The 12,310-nt window shown below is 35.7% G+C and overlaps 1 protein-coding gene and 2 non-coding genes across 3 annotated transcripts in view; all 3 read left to right on the top strand.

Annotated features, from left to right (window-relative positions):
* Nucleotides 1-12,310, top strand: part of Wdr43 (WD repeat domain 43) — a 42,673-nt gene that overhangs the window by 11,147 nt on the left and 19,216 nt on the right. The window contains exons 4-9 of the mRNA XM_015479808.2: nucleotides 2,144-2,264; nucleotides 3,281-3,420; nucleotides 6,278-6,380; nucleotides 8,189-8,253; nucleotides 9,946-10,117; nucleotides 11,606-11,692. Coding sequence (XP_015335294.1) covers nucleotides 2,144-2,264; nucleotides 3,281-3,420; nucleotides 6,278-6,380; nucleotides 8,189-8,253; nucleotides 9,946-10,117; nucleotides 11,606-11,692 — 688 coding nt within the window. The remainder of the gene's footprint in view (nucleotides 1-2,143; nucleotides 2,265-3,280; nucleotides 3,421-6,277; nucleotides 6,381-8,188; nucleotides 8,254-9,945; nucleotides 10,118-11,605; nucleotides 11,693-12,310) is intronic.
* On the top strand, nucleotides 2,788-2,872 carry LOC125617361. The gene has a single exon (XR_007348334.1). It is a non-coding gene; the product is annotated as a small nucleolar RNA SNORD53/SNORD92 (small nucleolar RNA).
* Nucleotides 12,212-12,289, top strand: LOC125617359. Its single transcript, XR_007348332.1, has one exon. It is a non-coding gene; the product is annotated as a small nucleolar RNA SNORD53/SNORD92 (small nucleolar RNA).

Here is a 12,310-nt window from a genome sequence, read left to right as displayed (position 1 = left end):
CCCCCATTTTAGATACTATCTACTTATTTCCTCCTGTGGAAGATGAGGATTTAACTCTCTTATATCTCTTCCTTGTTATTATATTAGATTTGGTTCAGCAGTATTTGTTGTTTATATTATGATTCCTTATTGTTAAAGCTGAGGTTTGGATTATCCCAGGTTTACATTTCCTTGTACAAAATTTTTCTTTTCTTGGGGTTTATCACATAGTTTTCTTCACATAGTTTAATATGTACCTGATATTAGTTTACTCTCATTCTTAACAGTAGTGTAAATCTTCCAGTTATATTTAGACACATCAATTAGTTTTATTTATTTCTTGAGAGAATTTCTATTGTCCTGGGTTTGCTGAATAGCCACTGTTGTGAGATTTGCTTTCATCATCATCCTGAAAAATTTCTCTTGTTAGATTGAGCCTCTGTTGCCTGGATGACATTTTCCCTTCTCTTGGTTAGGGAACACTGGTCGATAGCTTCTTAAGGAGAAGGGTGTGTTTGTGGTGAATTTTTGAGATTTTGTTTACTCACTGTTGTCATTTTAATTCTACTGTCTTCATTGATAGTTTGAGGATAAAGATTTTAGTTTGAAATTACTTTCCCTCAGAATGTTTTGTTTTGTTTCATTTTGGGATAGGGCCTCATGGAGTTGCCAGGGCTCCAGTGATCCTCCCACCTCTCAGCCTCTGGAGTGGCTGGGATTACCCTGTTTTCCTTTAGGACTTTGAAGGTGTTTGTTCCATTGTCTTTTCAGTGTGAATTATCTTGGGTATTCTGTAATTTTATGTGCTCTCTAATTAATTAATTGCATTGGTGCTGGATGAGACCATTTCTAGGCCTGGCAGCCTAGAAATTCACATGCTTCATTTTTCTTGTACTATTCATTAGATAATTTTATTCACTATTTTTTTAACTCCCTATTACTATATACTGTTTTTCAGATCTTGTATTTTGTGAGCTGATTATTGCAATTTCTGACTTGTTTTCTCTGGTTTTTCATTTTGCCTTTTTATTTGTTATCTGTTTAATTTTTTCAATTTCATTTTCAAAACCTTCTGTTGAGTTAGTCGTAGTTTTGTGTACAGCTGTAATGCCAGAGACTCGAGGCTGAGGCAGGCTCAAGGCCAACAACTTAACAAGGCCCTTAGCAACTTAGTGAGACTCTGTCTCAAAACAAAAAGTTAAAAAAAAAAAAAAGGGCTGGGGATGTGGCTCAAGGGTAGCGCGCTTGCCTGGCATGCGTGCGGCCCGAGTTTGATCCTCAGCACCACATACAAACAAAGATGTTTGTACACTGAAAAGTAAAAATAAATATTAAAATTCTCTCTCTCTCTCTCTCTCTCAAAAAAAAAAAAAAAAAAAAGAAGTTGTGGCTGTAGAGTTTATCAGTGGATAAGATTAAAAAAAAAGTGGGTATGTAGGTCAGTGGTAGTGCACCCTTGGTTTCAGTCCTCAGTACTGGGGGAAAAAACCAAAAAACTTCTATAGAATTTATAATTTCTCTTGTATTTTTAACTTCTATGAGGGTTTTTTTATTTCTTCTATATTTCTTTATCATTGAATTTTTTTAGTTCTCTGAAAATAATAGATGTAATATTTCATTTTTTTTCTCTTTATAATCATCTTTTGAGGGTGATGTGTGGTGATTTGTCTGATTTAGTCTATTTTTCATGTTGAAGGCATTCTTTAAATTGCTGGAGATCCTTGGCTGCCTATTGCATCTTAAAAATTAAAAAAGCTGATTGGAAGGTTTTGGTGTGGGTGTGTGACTCAATTGTTGGGGCCTTATTTGTGGCTTGATTGAAGGGCCTTAAAATGTCAGTGTGTAGAATGTTCTTCTCTAGTGCTTTTTATGCTTTAACCCATTATGGCTCATCATCAAAAATATATGGGATACCTACAAAAGCCTATAAGATGGGAGAATTTTTTATCCTCTTCCTCATAACATGCCATGTTGAGAGGAACCTATGAAGGAGACTTCACTCTAGTATATGTCTAGGATTATGAACTTAACACAGGATTTTATGGGATGCAATTGTCCTAGGATTTCAGATGGTATTTTTATTGCTTGTTTTTTTTTGTTGTTGTTGTTTTATGGTTTGTTTTGCCCCATCAGTGAGATGTGTTTACCTCTCTTCACTATACAGCAAATGGAAAGGTGACAATAGCAGCGTCACTTCCCTGTGTATCAGCCCAGATGGAAAAATGTTGCTTTCAGCTGGTCGAACAATCAAACTATGGGTTTTGGAGACCAAAGAAGTCTACAGAGTGAGTCAAATTATTTTCTAAGCTGACAATTATATACAGTATGTAAGAGAAAGATAAAGAAGTTTGAGTCGTAGAATGTTGTTTCCTAAGTACAAATTCTTAGTCATGCTCCATGGTTTCTTATAGTTCCAGCACTTGGCAGGCTAAGGCAGCAGGATTGCTTGAGCCCCGGAGTTTGAGTCCAGTCTGGGCAGTCTAATGAGATCCCCATCTCAACCCACCCCTCCCCCCGGCAACCAGCACAAACAGATTTTTAAATTTTTAGGTACATCAATTAGATAAAAATTAGCCTCCAAATTTGATTCGTTGATATTAAGTACATTATAGACAAGTTTGCATTTTTCAAAAAAATGAATAAAATAAACAAATGGACTCTGAACTTAAAATCTATTCTACCATGCAAGGATTGTGGTAATTTTGTTTTCTTGCTTGTATCCAGCATTTGGTCCATTTATAGTGTTTAACTATGGAGATTAGTATTAGGAGGGAAAAACAGTTGAATTCAGAGGTTACTCAACTTTTGGTGCTGTGATGATGCCTTAAAATTGTGGTTTCGACTCACTGAGAGTAAAATGAGGACCTACAATTCCTTGGCTGTGTCTGAGCACCTGAGCACACTTGAGAAATGAGTAGAACTGGGGCTGGGGATGTAGCTCAATGGTAGAGCCCTTGCCTAGCATGTGAGAGACCCTTTGTTTTAATCCTCAACATTGTTAAAAAAAAAAAATAAAAATAGAATTAAAAAATGGAAGAAATAAAGTTAATGTGGTAGGATCATGGGAGTTAAAAGGAACATCTTAATTTTCAGTGTTTTCAGAGTTTTTATTTTATTTTTAAGAAAAGGGGATTATAACAAATAATATCATTTGCTTACTATTAAATAGAATTGTTACTTCCCTATAGAGCTGTTTTGTTAGATAATATCATTTAGAGCTTATTTATGATGATACCTAGGGAATTTTAATGTTTGTAGTGCTTTGAATCCATCCTCTCCTAAATAAGATTTAACTTTCTAGCACTTCACAGGACATGCGACACCAGTTTCATCACTTATGTTCACTACTATCAGACCTCCTAATGAGAGCCAGCCCTTTGATGGAATTACAGGTCTTTATTTCTTATCTGGAGCAGTGCATGACCGGTTACTTAATGTCTGGTAGGTAGTTCTTTTGAATTTGGGACACAGCTTTGCCTTAAAATCTGTCAAAGCTTATGTGGTTAATAAAAAAAGAGTATGAAACTTGCTTTATTGCATTTAATGTTGGTATTACCTTGACTTGTAATAAAGAATTTAGTCTGCCTAAAAAACATATTTTGAGAACACTTAAGAACATTATATAATATAACCTCTCTGTTTGGAGATGCAGGGGTCTCGGTATTTTTGTGCCTGGGCAGTTTAAAAGTAGCTTAAAATATATTTTTAGGAAAACTTCATTCTGTTGAATATGTGGTGCCACTGGATTAATGCAATAATATCTATTTACAAATGGTTTGCTGAGGATATAAATTTTCCTGACTTATTACTGAGATTTACCAATAATCCCCTTTTTTTGTAGTAGTAGTTACTAATTCACTCAGAAGTTAACTTTTTTTTTTTTTTTTTGAACCCAGGGCCTTGTGCATGTGAGGCATGCACTGTACCAACTGAGCTATATCCCCATCCCCTCAGAAGTTACTTTTAATCCGTCTTCTTCTAAATGAGATTTTTAAAAATAAAAATTTGTTTGATGTTAAATAGCCATCAGAAAGTTTTTAAATGAGAAATTTTTTGAAATTTATGTCAGCATCTGATGGTGCTTTTATTCCCAACTGCTTTTCATGGGTAATAAGAGTCTTTAAAAATGGAAATAGTTTCTCATTCTAGTAATAATTAGTTGAGCATGTCCTTGACCATATAAAATTACTATGTGTTTACAAAACAGTGCTCATTTAGAAGTGCAGCTCACCAAGCTGGGTTTGATGGTATGCACATGCTGTCCCAGTACTTTGAGGAGATGATGTTATCTCTTATTGATGGGCTAAGATGGAATTTTTACAAGTTGATGAAAAGAAGTTGATTTTTGAATAGTGTTTGTAAAATCACATTTGTTAACTCATTTTTATACAAAATAAAGTTTAAGGTCTAACTTAAGTAAACTGCATACTTCTAAAATGTACAGATTGATGCTTTGATCTACATGTACATATTTTGAAAACCTTGATCACAAGCAAGACAACATGTGCATTGCTCCCAAGAGTTTTCTGGGTCCTTTGCTAATCCTTCCCTACCCCAAGTTTCCAGGTTTGTTGACAGATTAGGGTCATTACAGATAGAGCTGCTATGCATGTTTGTGCACAAATCTGGACTGGCATGATTTCATTTCTCTTTAGTGAGTACCTAGGAGAGCAGTGGCTAGAGTGTATGATAGGTGAACATTTTAATTTTTTTAAGATTGTCATATTTTGTTTTTCAAAGAGGTTGTATCATTTTATATTCCTGATAGCTATGTAAGAGAGTACTAATTTCTTTACATTCTCACCAACACTTGGTATGGCAATTAATTTAAGCCATTCTAATAGATGGGTAGTGATGTTTCATTGTGGTAGTAAATTGCAGTTCCTACCATAAATGCCTAATGATCATATTTTTCCATTATGGGTATTCAGTGATTGCAGTACTATTTTTTGAAGAGGTTGTCTCCACTGAGTTGGTTTTGCCTATGTATACACACACTCATACAAGTATACAGTTGATTCTCAGTATTCATAGTTGTTCTGTTAAGTCCGTATGAACTTTGATGTACTGGATCCTTAACCATAACTCCTTTGATGGAGAAAAATATTTAGGTTATCAGTAGCCTCTGGTCAGAGCATTTTTTGTCATCTAGGTAATGCATAACCTTATTTTATGTGTGTTTTGTTTAAAGATACCTTATTTAGTATGTATTTTGATTAACATTAGACTCCTACCACTGTAACTCAGTCTTATTTGACATATATTTTCTCTATAAGGCACATTAGAACCTTATTGCACTTAGGAACATATACAACACTTTAGTACTATGCTTTTAGGTAGCTATTTTTTTTTAAATATTATTTTAGTTGTCAATGGATCTTTATTTTATTTATTTATATGTGGTGCTGAGAATTGAACCCAGTGTCTCATACATGCTAGGCAAGTGCTCTGCCACTGAGCCACAACCCCAGCCCTTGGGTAACTTTAAACAGTGAAATTACTAATAAACAAATATAATGAAAATTCAGAAATGATGGCACTAAGTAGACTTCTTATATAAGAGCTGAAATAAGGCAGATGAAGCCTTGTTCAGATATCTGGAAATGCTGGGCATTGGACAGCTTGCAGCTTTCATTTTCCCACACATGACTGAATAAGCATGAATGCTCACAGACAATAATTTTGGGGTTACAAGTAAGTTTTAGCAAGTATGTGAATTCACAAATACATAGTCCATGAAGAATGAGGATGGTGAGTGTGTAGAAGTGGGTATAGACATAGTATGTCTGATTCTGGACACTTTTTCTTGATGTTATAAAGTGAATTATTTCTAAATTGACTATAGACTCCATGCAAACCAAAATCCCATCAGCCTTTTTCAGAGAAATTGTCAAGCTGATTCTCAAGCTCAAATAGAGATGAAAAAGACATAAGAATGGTCAAAGTGACTTTGAAAAACAAAAAAAAAAGTTGGACTAACATGGTCTGACTTCAAGACTTCAAGCTTTTATCAAGCTGTTAATCAAAACATTGTGATGACATCAAAATAGACAAAGAGATCAATAGAACAGGATAGAGAATGTTATTCATTGTTTTAATTTGCCAGAAATGTATTAATACTTTGTATTTCCAAACCAATATGCTAATAAGGTTGTGGCATGGATGTTCCCCTTATTTTGACCTTTAATAATCTTACTCAGCTTTCAAAAGATCAACAAAAACTATAGGGACTCAAATACTGTGATTTCCCTCTTGGGTAAATCTGTCTTCTTATCTAATGGTTGCTTTTGTTTTCTAGGCAGGTCCGGTCAGAAAACAAAGAAAAGAGTGCAGTGATGTCTTTTACGGTCACTGATGAACCTGTCTATATTGACTTGACTTTGTCAGAAAATAAAGAGGAGGTAAGTGGCTTGATTTTTGAGAATTGTTTTTGGATTTTATAAACTTTAGTCTTAAAGTATGGATGTGAGGGAGTAATAACAAAATGTAACCAAAATCTTAGACTGTGGAAGCAACATTACATCACTGCGATAAGTTCTTATAAGAGGAAGGGAAGGGGAAGGTTTGTGTACAAAGGTAGTATATATTTAAGTCATCATGTAAATTAACAAAATTGTTGTATCAAATGCATTTTTTTTGGTTATAAAACCTTATAGGTCCTAACTAAGATGTGTTTTGTTCCAAGAATGACATCCCATGGGCAAAGGGGCACATGCCTGTAATCCCAGTAACTTGGAAGTAGAGTTTGAGACCAGCCTGGGCAATTGAGTGACACTGTCTCAAAAAATAAAATGGGTTGGTGGTAGCTCACTGGTAGAGCTTCCCTTGATTCAATCCCCAGTAACAGAGGGTGGGGAAACCACATTATTCTGTTTGATGCTTTTTTATATTTTAGAATTTTTAGCATTAAATAAATATGGCTTTACTGAAGTTCTTCATGTTCATGTGTCTGTTTGACTAAAGCTGGGTAAGATTTTGATTTGGGCAGAATATTTGAATCTTTTTTTTTTTTTTTTTTAAGGCAGTTTTAGGATATTTCATAATAGAGGTTTTGAAATTTGTATGTTGCAAACCCTTAGGGATTTAGAGATGATTTAGAAATTTTTCATCTTGTTTTAATATTTTTGAAAAGTACTGTAGTGGAATGAGCATTGGTTTAAAAATTTTAAGAGACTGGTTTAGATATCGATTCTGCTGTTAGCAAACTCAGGGTTTTTCTTTGTGTGTTTTTTTTTGTTTGTTTGTTTCCTTTTCCTTTGAGGGGGTGGGGGGGGGCTTGCCCAGGCTGGCCTCTAATGCTGAATCTTCTTGCCTCAGTCCCTGAAATGTCTGGACATGGGTGCATGTTTCTGTGTTGGGATTACAAGCTTGGCTTTATAATGGAAGTGTGGGGATGTTGATTAGGTCAGTGATTGCCTATAAGGAATTCTGTCTTTTAGGATCCAGTTCAGATAGCGAGGAGATAACACAGTTATTATTTTTAGAAAACTATCCTAGGAATCCAACATGTAACCATTATATACTTTATAAAGTCATGGGTTTGAGAACATTTGGTGTGATTGGTGCACTATCTCATGTTTATTATAGAAGTTTTGATCATAGGAAAGTAATATAATGAGAAACACTTTGGTATTTATTCCCATGTTATTAAACAAAATCACTTGCCAAAAAGTTTAAAACGTGTGTGTATGGTTTTTTAGTGGTAGGTACTTTGAATCTAAATTCCAGTAACTTCTATAATAAGAGAAATCATGCTCAATAACTTTAGAAAATGGACTGGATTTTTGCTTTCTTATTTTGTGACCGAATTCTTTTGCTACATTTAGATTTAATTTTTTTTATCTAATAATAATACTGGCACTATAATTAAAATTGTCAATAATAAAACAGGGCTTTTTAAAAAAGGTGATGGCATAAGAAGCTAATTCTGACAAGTATCAGCTAATTCTGACTTTAATAAAATTGTAGTTATAGTAATTTAAAGTAAAATTCCAAAACAAAACCTCAATTCTGATACTGCCCAATATTTTACTTGTGTATTCTGACAGTAACACAGATTGTTCATTTGCCAGAGGTGATCATTTTTAAGTTGATCCTCGCTGTTCTTTTTCTCTGATTATTTAAAAGGATGGGAAGAAAATTGAGTTTTTATGGATTGGGGACTGACGCATATTATTCACTGAGTTAATCGGCTACATTTTTCTTTTAGCCTGTCAAGTTAGCTGTTGTTTGCAGAGATGGTCAGGTCCATCTTTTTGAACACATATTAAATGGGTAAGTAAGAAGTTTTCCTGGTCAGAAATTTGTTTCCCTGTTTATTTTTCGTATTTCCTCCTCATTATTCTTTCATTATATTACAGTTCATTTAGTTTATTTATTTATATTAATACAGTAAGAACCCAAGTTTTTGGAGTTATGGACCATTTTAATTTTTTTGTGTGTGGTTAGGAGAGTGACTTTTAAAATACAAGTATAGGGATTTAACTATAGACCATTATAAAAGTAGTGTGTACTCACTTTCAAACATTCAAGAAACTCGAATCTTCCTCCATTGAGTTCTCCTAGGGGTATCCATAAACGTAGTGTGTAGCCCTTGAGACTTATTTACATAGTGGTGTGTACATGGAATGTATAATTGAGACCTAAAGGAACTGGGACCCAGAGATAGTGAGCCCAGTGAGGACTTGGATATTTCTTCTTGGGTACTGGTAAGCTGTTGAAGGGCTTTAAGTGGAGCATTGATGGGATTTGATCTAAATTTTGAGGCAGTCATTCTGTGTGACATGCTTGAAATAGCCTAAAGAGAGGTAAAGGCCAAAGCAGAGATGCAAATTCTCGGTTTCTAGGTATAGTTGTGAAGTTATTATACTTGAAGGAGTAAGTTGGAAAGATAGCTTTAAGTTTAAATGATAGAGGAGGGTGCACTTAAGGAATAAGTGATAATATATCTAAGGTGTGAGGAATGTGTGACTGAAATACAATGAAGGGTACAATCATTGGAGGTAGGAACTGAGATACCAGAGTATTAGAAGTCTCTTCAGCCTGAACATGAAATATGGCAACTGCCAAGAAAGGAATTCATTAGGGAGCAGTGTTGGGAAGAAGGAAGTAAACCACTGAATTCTTCCAGAAATATAGGGGAGTAACCCAGAGGTGGCAACAGGAAGGGTGTTGCTGACAACATTTGAAAGTTTTCAGGTGAAAGAGGGAGAGACTGTAGTCTTGAAGTGTCAGTGGAGAACAAGGAGCACACGTAAATCAGATCTTTCTAAGGTCTCTGGCACAAGGGTGTGGGAGACAAAACAGCTACAGCTTGAGAGGGTGGCAAGGATAAGCCAGGGAAGATAAGGTTAAAAATGTCTTTACATATGGAAGACATAATTTTGTTTCTGGAGCTATATTGCAGAGGTCATGGTGAGGCTTCTGGGGGTTGGGAACTGTTGGAGATGGGACTGGCTGGAAGAGAGAATGTGTGTAAGGGCTGAAGTGAGGGGCAGTTTGGAGCAGGTGAGAGATCATTTGGGAGCTTATAGAGTCCTTTTCTTTTGGTACTGGGGATTGTACTCAGGGAAACTTAACCATTGAGTTATATCCCCATGTCTAAAAAAATCTCACTAAGTTGCTGAGGCTAGTCTTGAACTTGGAATTCTCTTGCCTCGGCCTCCCAGTGGTTGGGATTACAGGCATGTGGCATTGTGCCTGCCTGGGGCCTCCGTTTGGGGCTTTCCTGGGTCCTGACAGAGTGGGGCAGAGGGGCAGGTGTGTTTCAAGGCCAGTTTTAGCATGGAGGTGTTGGTGGGGGCAGGTGAAATCTTGAAAGGCATACTTGTGATTCAGGTAATGATGGTAGTGTGGAGGTTAGAGTAGGGTTACTTTACGTGACTAGGTGCCAGCTTCAGAGAATTAGTAAGAGGTGTTGTTTGAAATTCTCTAAACTTAATATATTTTTTTTTTCCCTATTCCTAGACACTGCAAAAAGCCTTTGACTTCAAACTGTACAATTCAGATAACAACACCTGGGAAAGGCAAGAAATCAACACCAAAACCCATCCCTATTCTAGCAGCTGGCTTTTGCCCAGACAAAATGTCATTGTTGCTTGTATATGGCAATTGGTTTCAGCCTACTATTGAGCGAGTGGTACGTAGATGCTACTCTGGAGAAAAACAATATGGCATCAACCCATCCTTGGGAAAGAGGAATTTTTTTTTTTTTTTTTTAAAGAACACATTGGCTACTCATTGGAATACTTAAGGAGAAATAGGACCTTCCACTGGGTGGTTTATTTTAATTTGTAAGAACTTTGTGTTCTATTCAGCCCAGTATACCTAAAATAACATTTTCACACTTACTTGATATAAAGTATTGTTTTGAAATATTTAATGTTATTTTACACTTCCCTCTTTTGGCATTTTGTCTTCTGGTGTGCATTTTATTTTACATTTATACATCTCAATTGGGATTAGCCTCTTCTTAGTGCCCAGGAGCCTCATGTTCCTACTGTTGTTGTTTTGGTTATCACAGGTATGACTTGTGTTGAATTTTGTCTAGTTACATAAAATGGAAATCTTCATAAGAGCCCTTTGTGATAGCACCCATTGTATTTTCTAAGTGGGATTGCGGTGGACAGTGCAATGACTTAACATTTTTTACTATAGAAGTTTCTTCGAACACTTGTGAATTATTGGCATGTCCATATAGGTGATTACTTGAGCTCGAATTTTTAGTACTTAATAAGGCCCTCAGGGAAACTATGAGTGGAATAATGCATGGCCACCATTTGTTGAGTTAAAAAGTATCTTTTTCGCTGGGTATGGTGGTGCACACCTGTAATTCCGGCGGCTTGGGAGACTGAGGCAGGAGGATCAAGAGTTCAAAGCCAGCCTCAGCAAAAGTGAGGTGCTAAGCAACTCAGTGAGACCCTGTCTCTAAAAAAAAAAAAATAGAAAAAAAGGGCTAGGCATGTAGCTCAGTGGTCGAATGTCCCTGAGTTCAATCCCTAGTATTCCCCAGAAAAAAATAGAATACCTTTTTTTCACAATTATTTTTTTCCTTTGGTGCTAGACATTAAATCCAGGTCTTCATGCTTCTACCATGGAGTCACGTCTCCAGCCCAGTGGATACTTAAAAAAAAAAAAAAATATGCATAGATTTAAAAATAAAAGTCTTCTGGGTGTGGTGGCACATGCTTGTAATCCCAGCAACTCAGGAGACTGAGGCAGGAGAATTGAAAGTTTGAGACCTACCTGGGCAACCTAATGAGACATTGCCTCAAAAACTTAAAAAAAAAAAAAAAAAGTGCTGGGGATGTAATTCAGTGGTGGAGCACCCCTGAGTTAGATCCCAGGTACTGCCAAAAAGAATGAAGAAGAAAAAAGTACATTTGCTCTTTTAAATTATGAATGTAAAAAATTCTACAGTGTCTTAGGAGTTTACCTATTTCCCCAGTTGCTGTAAGAGTGGTGATTGTGGCCAACATTTTAGTGAGGAAGCCTTCTACACTAATTTTTTTATTTTTAGAAAATGCACAATTAATCATTGTTTGTCATTTTGTTCTTATTCCCAATTGCTTTGTTTGACATTCTTTTCTCTTCCCTCCATCTCCCTTCTTTTAAAAAATGTTCTTAGGCTTTAAACTCCAAAGAAACTCATATGTGTTTAGTAAGAGATATTTCAAACTGCTGGGCCCCAAAAGTAGAAACAGCCATAACAAAGGTAAGTACATTCCACATTCCAAGTAAATTAAGTAAAAATGACATTTGGGGGGGATTGTTCTGTAGTATTAAACTTCATTTATCTTTTTAATTCTGTACTTTGTGATCTTGCCTTAAAAATTTTGTGGGATTACAGTTTTAGATACCAAGATTATAAAACTTCATTTAGGTGCTCTTGATTTGTTGACTGAGAGAATGGTTGGCTGGCTAGAATTAAAAACCTTGGGTTTAGTTCTTTCTTGCCCAGGTATATGATCATCAGGACAGGGAATAACGTAGCAGTGAATATTAACTTTGTTAATGAATGGTTCTCAGTCTCAGTACTTTAAAAAAAAATCTTTGTTGAGAAGAATATTGTGTTTTAGGGTGCAGTAAAACCACAATGAGGCTAAAATTTATTCCCACACATAAAGAGCATCATTGTGGTGCTGTGCTTTGAATATAACTAACTTGGTTAACTTGGTGTCTACATATAAATGTCATGTATTTAACAGTTTAAGGGGAATGGGAAAGCCCAGACATGCTATGATGACAACCACATGGTTTCGCTTCTGGCTGAGTTTCAGAGATGACACTTTTCTCTTGGCTGTCTGAGCATTTCTGGCAAAGATTGATTTTT

This window comes from Marmota marmota, unplaced genomic scaffold (genome assembly GCF_001458135.2).
Source record: "Marmota marmota marmota unplaced genomic scaffold, marMar, whole genome shotgun sequence".
In the NCBI taxonomy this organism is placed as follows: domain Eukaryota; kingdom Metazoa; phylum Chordata; class Mammalia; order Rodentia; family Sciuridae; genus Marmota; species Marmota marmota.
The sequence above is the reverse complement of the archived record's forward strand: the minus strand, read 5'-3'. Positions and strand labels throughout refer to the sequence as shown.